This window comes from Leptidea sinapis, chromosome 38 (assembly GCF_905404315.1).
Source record: "Leptidea sinapis chromosome 38, ilLepSina1.1, whole genome shotgun sequence".
Taxonomy (NCBI): Eukaryota; Metazoa; Arthropoda; class Insecta; order Lepidoptera; family Pieridae; genus Leptidea; species Leptidea sinapis.
In genome coordinates, this window is record NC_066302.1 from 9,221,296 (window position 1) to 9,228,597 (window position 7,302).

The following is a 7,302-nucleotide window of genomic DNA, read 5'->3' on the forward strand; positions in this document are numbered from 1 at the left end:
GCAAAGCCAAACTGGCTTCAAAGAAACTGGGCGTCATAAATAGAGCACGGCAATACTTCAAGCCGGCCCACATTCTAGCGCTCTACAAAGCGCAGGTCCGGCCTCACATGGAGTATTGCTGTCATCTCTGGTCTGGCGCACCCCAGTATCAGCTCGATCCATTTGACCGCGTGCAACGCAGAGCAGCTCGAATTGTCGGGGACCCAGTACTCTGTGAACGGCTGGATCACTTGGCGTTGCGTAGAGACGTCGCTTCATTGTGTGTCTTCTACCGCATTTATCACGGGGAGTGTTCCGAAGAGCTGTTCAACCTGATTCCTGCCGCCGAATTTCACCTTCGCACGACACGCCACAAGTTACGATATCATCCCCACCATCTGGATGTGTGGTGGTCCTCCACAGTGCGGTTTTCAAGGAGCTTTCTTCCTCGTACCACGAAGCTGTGGAATGAGCTTCCTTGTGCGGTGTTTCCGGGACGATACGACATGGGTACCTTCAAGAAAAGCGCGTACACCTTCCTTAAAGGCCGGCAACGCTCTTGTGATTCCTCTGGTGTTGCAGGAGAGTGTGGGCGGCGGTGATCACTTAACACCAGGTGACCCGTACGCTCGTTTGTCCTCCTATTCCATAAAAAAAAAAAAAAAATATGGGTATCGTACCCGAGGTTCTCGAGGGTGCAGAGAACGATTTGGTGATCATTTTTCAAATCCAAGATGGCCACCGCACAAAATTATGATTTTAGCAGTGTCGAGTGGCAACATTAGTAATAAGCAATGACTTTGACGTTTTAAAGTTACTGTTCCCCTCACCCCCTTTCCTCTATAAAATGTCAACTTCAATTTGAATTGTAATATATTACTCTGGCTGAGATTTTGCACCAAGAGACACCATCTTGTCGTTTTAATATACGCAACACTGCATCCAAAGTTAACGCATTTATAAAATCATCAAAGGTTAATAACCATAAAATTCGTCCAAAGCATACAAATCAGTCTTCCTCACCGCTACTGAACATTTGGACCTTCTTCGCCAAATATTTGCACAAATTCGACGACGAGTGACCTTTGGAACGTGGATACATAGCACGTGGCGGATCGAGACGAAGACGTATAAATCGCACATGTGGACGAATTTTAATGAATGATCTGCAAATAATCAAGTAAACGGAGACTAAGCGCACATTGGAATCGAAGTTAAGTTGGATATTCATCGAAAATTATACGCACATCGGTGGGGACAATCCTTCAATCCTTTCCATCATCTCCTGTTTATTGTAGGTACTAAATCTTACTTGTGCAGTATATTAAATTAACTAATTAATTATCTCTAATTCCAGTCAAATCGGTGCAGTGTAATATCACATTTCCAGCCATTTAAAGGTTTGATGACGTTGCTAGGTGGCAATCAGTAACGTGTGATTGAGCTGACGATCATAAAACTGTAAGTATTCCTCTTTACAATGGCCACCAAAATGCCTACCGAATCTAAATCTCGTGATAAATCTCCTATTTTGCTAAGTGTAGATACTAGTGAGTTAGTTCGTGATTTGGTTAGGAAACGTGCTATTATAAAGGGCAGGCTTACCAAATTTAGTAATTATTTAGAATCTATAGCGAAGTGTGAAGATTTTTCTAATCAAAAACGCATTGATTTAAAGTTGAGAATTCAAGGATGTACTACTTTATTTTCTGAGTTTAACGATATTCAAACTACAATAGAAGAAAAGGTGTCTGATACCGAGTTAACTGAACAGTTAAATCAACGTGAACTTTTTGAAGACACTTATTATTCTCTAATATCTCATGCTGAATTTTTGCTTAAAATTGATAATGATGCTGACTGCTCTAATTCATGCCATAAAGGTACTAGTCACATTAATTCCGTTAAGTTGCCTATTATATCGATGCCTACCTTTGACGGATCTTATGAGCACTGGCTGGAGTTCAGAGACACCTTTATATCACTCGTTCACGATTCTCAAGATATTTCAAAAATTCAAAAATTTCACTACATCAAATCATGCTTAAAAGGTGATGCAGAACAAGTCATACATTCTATAGAATTTTCATCTGATAATTATCAACTCGCATGGAATTCACTGCTCGATCGTTATAATAACAGCAGACTTTTAGTTCACAATCATGTTAAATCTTTGTTTACTATAACAACGCTAACAAAAGAGTCACCGTCATTAATCCGAAAATTAATAGACACTGTTCAAAAGAATTTACGTGCACTCAAAATCCTAGGCGAACCTACAGACACCTGGGATACCTTGATTATTTATATTGTTGTGTCAAAGTTAGATAAAGTAACAGAGAGAGAATGGGAGGCTCATAAATGCACTCTGTTCCCAAACCCAAAGGTAAACAATTCTACAAAATTATTAGTAACCGATTTAATTAATTTTCTTCGTAACAGAGCAGACATGCTGGAGGCATTGCAGCGTTCACATAATGCCGACATACATAAACACCTACAAAATAATAAAAAAACACACACTAAATTTCACAATATGTTACACTGCAATGTTTCCAGCGAGCCGAGTAAGACGCAATATGAAAAACAGCGTAGTAAGATGTCGTGCATAAAATGTAACGCGAATCATAGGTTGTTCTCATGCAAAAGATTTATTGAAAGTAACTTAGATTCAAAACTTAAACTTGTACGCGAACACAACTTATGTGAGAATTGTTTACATCCGGGACACAAAGTAATCAACTGTAGATTTGGGCCTTGCAGACATTGCAACAAAAAACATAACTCATTGTTACATAAGGCTAATTACAGTTCAGGTTCATTGCATACTTCAATGAATACTGAGACACCGATCGCTAATGTGAGCGATGCGCCCGAGTCCCTCCCCGCGAGCGCACTCACCGTTCAATTAAACAAGGCACACATGCAAACGCAATCTATTAAGTCTACAGGTGTGCAATCTGTTTTATTGTCAACAGCTATCGTTGAAATAGCCGATGCACATGGTATATATTATAAAGCGCGGGCGCTCCTCGATAGTGGTAGCCAGCGTTGTTTCATTTCCGAATCATTTTGTAAACGTTTAAAAGCACCATTAGTACAGTCCACAAACGAAATTCGAGGTGTCGGTGATTTAATAATACATTGTTCGCAAGTTTGTAATATCGTTTTCAAATCTTGCGTCGATAACTTATTTACTACTCACATTCAGTGTTACGTTCTGCCTAAAATCACCGCTACAATGCCTGCCGTGTGTAAATTAAGCGCACATATCTGTATTCCAGATAACATACGATTGGCCGATCCGGAGTTTTTAGACTACAAAGGTATTGACATTTTAATTGGGGCAGATAAATTTTGGGATCTATTACTAGATGGAAGGATTCGTTTATCTAGTGGTCCGTTTTTACAAAACACAAAGTTAGGTTGGATAATTTCGGGTCCTATTAATATTAATACACGCAATAAAGCCCATATCCTATGTAACTTCAATCAATCAATCGATACGCAATTACGTCGATTCTGGGAGCTGGAAGAGCTGCCTAAGCGTCGGGACACGCGCACGGATGAAGAGCAGGCTTGTGAACAATCTTTTGCTACCACGACTACTCGCACTGACGATTGTAGATTCTGTGTACACATTCCTCTCAAGGAATCGCCCGCTGCTTTGGGTGAATCATTCTCTCAGGCTGAACGCCGTTTTTTATCATTAGAAAAACGATTATCACGCAATCTTGATTATAAGAAATTATATACTGAATTTATTCGTGAATATATTAATTTAGGTCACATGACTCGCGTTAATACTTATCCCAATTAACACTATTTTTTACCGCATCATGGCGTCTTTCGAGAACACAGCACGACTACAAAGCTCCGTGTAGTTTTCGACGCCAGCGCAGTAACCAGTACCAGTAAATCGTTCAACGATATTCAGCTCGTCGGTCCTCCAATACAAGGAGATCTTTTAGGCATTTTATTACGATTTCAGCAATTCAAGTATACAGCTATCGCCGACTGTGAGAAAATGTATCGGCAAGTGCTTGTCGTGCCTCAGCAACGTTCCCTGCATCTGATCATCTGGCGAGAGGAACCGACGCAGCCGCTTGAAATATATCAGTTGAACACAGTCACATACGGTACGGCATCCGCGCCTTTTCTAAGTGTTAGGTGTTTGAAGCAGCTGGCGACCGATTGTGCTAACATTCAAGTAAGAAGGGTGATTAATGATGATTTCTTTGTTGATGACCTTTTGACCTCATGTGACGACAAGCAAAATTTAATTGATATTTGCAAGGGTGCCATGGAGGTACTAAAGTCAGGTTGTTTTTCACTACGCAAGTGGATATTTAACTTTAATATAGAAGATACAAAATTTATGTCATTAAATGACTGTTCACTTAGAGATTTAAATTTAGGCGCGCAAAATCAGTGTAAAGCTTTGGGAATTGGTTGGTGTAACGTTACTGATAATTTCAATTTTAACACTCAATTACGCACAGACAATATTGACAATACTCCCGTAACAAAACGATTAATATTGTCTATTGTTTCACAGATATTCGATCCATTAGGTTTGCTTAGCCCGGCAGTCATCGTCGGAAAGGTGTTGCTACAGAGACTGTGGCTGTTGAAATCAGAGTGGGACGATCCTATCCCTACTGATATAATACATACATGGAACAGCTTTGTTGACAGCTTAAGTTATCTTAGCACAATTAAAGTTCCACGTCATGCCTTTCAGTGCAATGCTTTGCGCACCGAGCTTCACATCTTTACCGACGCTTCTCAGACTGCATACGGTGCCTGCGCCTATGTACGCACTGTATGTACTAACCAGGTAGTAGTCAAGTTATTTTTATCTAAGGCCAAAGTGGCCCCATTAAAACCAGTGAGCATACCTAGATTGGAATTATGCGGGGCTTTATTAGGAGCTCAGTTATATGATAAGATACGCACATCACTAACTCGTGAGTTTGATGACGTCATATTCTGGACCGACTCAACGATAGTGTTAGGCTGGTTACACATGGCACCTTCATTGCTTAAGACATTTGTTCAGAACAGAGTCGCTGAAATTAACGAACTTACAAATAGTTACACTTGGCGTCATGTTGCTGGCAAGGAGAACCCAGCTGACCTCGTCTCACGCGGAGTGAGTTTAAAAGACTTAGCATCGTTAACGTTTTGGTGGGAAGGCCCTACTTTTTTACATAATATTGATTTTCACAATAATACACAATCAAATATTCATATTCCAATTCAAGAACTCCCTGAAGTTAAACCTAATGTAATTAATTCCTTCATTTCTAAACACGATGATAATAATATATTTTTATTTCCCTTTAATAACTTTTCACAATTTAATCGCATGGTTCGCGCCACTGCCTATGTACTGAGGTTCATTCATAACGCGCGCAACAAAGTAATTAATAGGCTAACCGGTTCGATCAAGGTCAATGAACTCACAAATGCAATCAACTCATTAGCTAGGTTGTCGCAAAGAGAATCTTTTCCAAACGAATACAACTTGTTAATGAATGGTAAACAAGTTAAACCAAAAGATAGACTATCTAAGTTTAATTTATTTTTTGATAACAAGTATAATATTATGCGAGTAGGTGGTAGAATTAATAATTCAACAGAATTTAATTACAATAAAAAACATCCAATACTTTTATCTTGTAAACATCCATTTACGGTATTATTATTTCGACATGAACATATCAAGAGTTTGCACAGCGGACCGCAAGCGCTGTTGTATCACGTACGGGAGAAGTGGTGGCTTCTGTCTGGCCGCGATCTAGCTAGGCAGGTGACTCATCAGTATGTTATCTGCACGCGCATTAGGGGTAAAACAATCAATCCGATTATGGGAAACTTACCTAAAGAGCGGGTAACTTTGACTTTTCCTTTCTTTCGATCTGGTGTAGACTATGCAGGGCCAGTGTTGATATTAAGCCGTAGGGGTAGGGGTGCAAAATTGATAAAGGGCTATATATGTTTATTTATTTGTTTTACAACGCGCGCTATACATTTAGAATTAGTTAGTGATCTGTCTACCGTTACATATTTATTAGCCTTAAAGCGCTTCATTTCACGGCGAGGGAAGCCAGCCGAAATATATTCAGATAATGGTCGTAATTTTGTTGGATTAAGCAATGAGTTTGTTCGGTTTTTATCACACTGCAGTACAGACATTGTAGATTACGCAACTAGCCAACAAATAAAATTTTCTTTCATTCCCCCTTACTCCCCTCCGCATTTTGGTGGCCTTTGGGAAGCCGGAATAAAATCGAGTAAATACCATCTTCGTCGTGTGATAGGTAACGCACACCTTACCTACGAAGAATACAGCACAGTACTTGCACAAATAGAAGCAGTACTCAATTCCCGACCTTTGTCTCCCTTGTCCTCGGATCCACACGATTTTTCACCACTCACCCCTGGACACTTCCTGAACGGCCGTCCTCTCACTGCGCCAGTCTGCGACGACGACCTGCGAGACGTTCCTATCAACCGACTTTCACACTATCAAAGAGTGGAGCAGCTAAGGCAACATTTTTGGAGTCGATGGTCGAAAGAATACATTTCCGAACTGCAGATGAGGAGTAAATGGAGAGAAACCGTAACCGACCTCAAACCTAACGCTATGGTTTTGATTAAAGACATTAATCTTCCGCCGTTGAAATGGCAATTAGGTCGTGTCATTCGAACGATACCCGGCAGCGGAGGAGTTTCAAGAGTTGCCGACATACGCACTTCAACAGGCATCACGCGACGAGCATACGCTAAGATCTGCCCTCTTAACACAGATGATGACACTGAGCTGAAGAAGACGGTTGTAAGCTGAAGCTTTCAAGGCCGCGGGCATGTCGAGTGGCAACATTAGTAATAAGCAATGACTTTGACGTTTTAAAATTACTGTTCCCCTCACCCCCTTTCCTCTATAAAATGTCAACTTCAATTTGAATTGTAATATATTACTCTGGCTGAGATTTTGCACCAAGAGACACCATCTTGTCGTTTTAATATACGCAACACTGCATCCAAAGTTAACGCATTTATAAAATCATCAAAGGTTAATAACCATAAAATTCGTCCAAAGCATACAAATCAGTCTTCCTCACCGCTACTGAACAAGCAGTATGGACATTGTATCCGAGGTTCTCGAGGGTGCAGGGAACAATTCTGTGATAATTTTTTAATTCTAAGAGGGCTGCCGCAAACAATTATGTTTTCAGCAATATGGATATCGTGTCCGAGGTTCTCGAGGGTGCAGAGAACGATTTGGTGATCATTTTTCAAATCCAAGATGGCCGC

At 40.4% G+C, this 7,302-nt stretch overlaps 1 protein-coding gene across 1 annotated transcript; it reads left to right on the forward strand.

The window, feature by feature from the left end:
* The first annotated feature begins 4,334 nt into the window (after window positions 1–4,334).
* Window positions 4,335–6,997, forward strand: LOC126975818 (uncharacterized). Its single transcript, XM_050823838.1, has 2 exons — window positions 4,335–4,930; window positions 6,407–6,997. Exons 1-2 carry the CDS (start codon window positions 4,358–4,360, stop codon window positions 6,830–6,832), a joined length of 999 nt encoding a protein of 332 aa, XP_050679795.1. The 5' UTR covers window positions 4,335–4,357; the 3' UTR covers window positions 6,833–6,997.
* Window positions 6,998–7,302: the final 305 nt, after the last annotated feature.

Excerpts from the sequence above, each read along its gene's own strand:
- LOC126975818 (XM_050823838.1), top strand. The coding sequence starts at position 4,358 with ATGTCATTAAATGACTGTTCACTTAGAGATTTAAATTTAGGCGCGCAA. Across the intron at positions 4,931-6,406 it reads GAGCTCAGTTATATGATAAG|GATTTTTCACCACTCACCCC; the intron begins ATACGCACATCA and ends TCGGATCCACAC.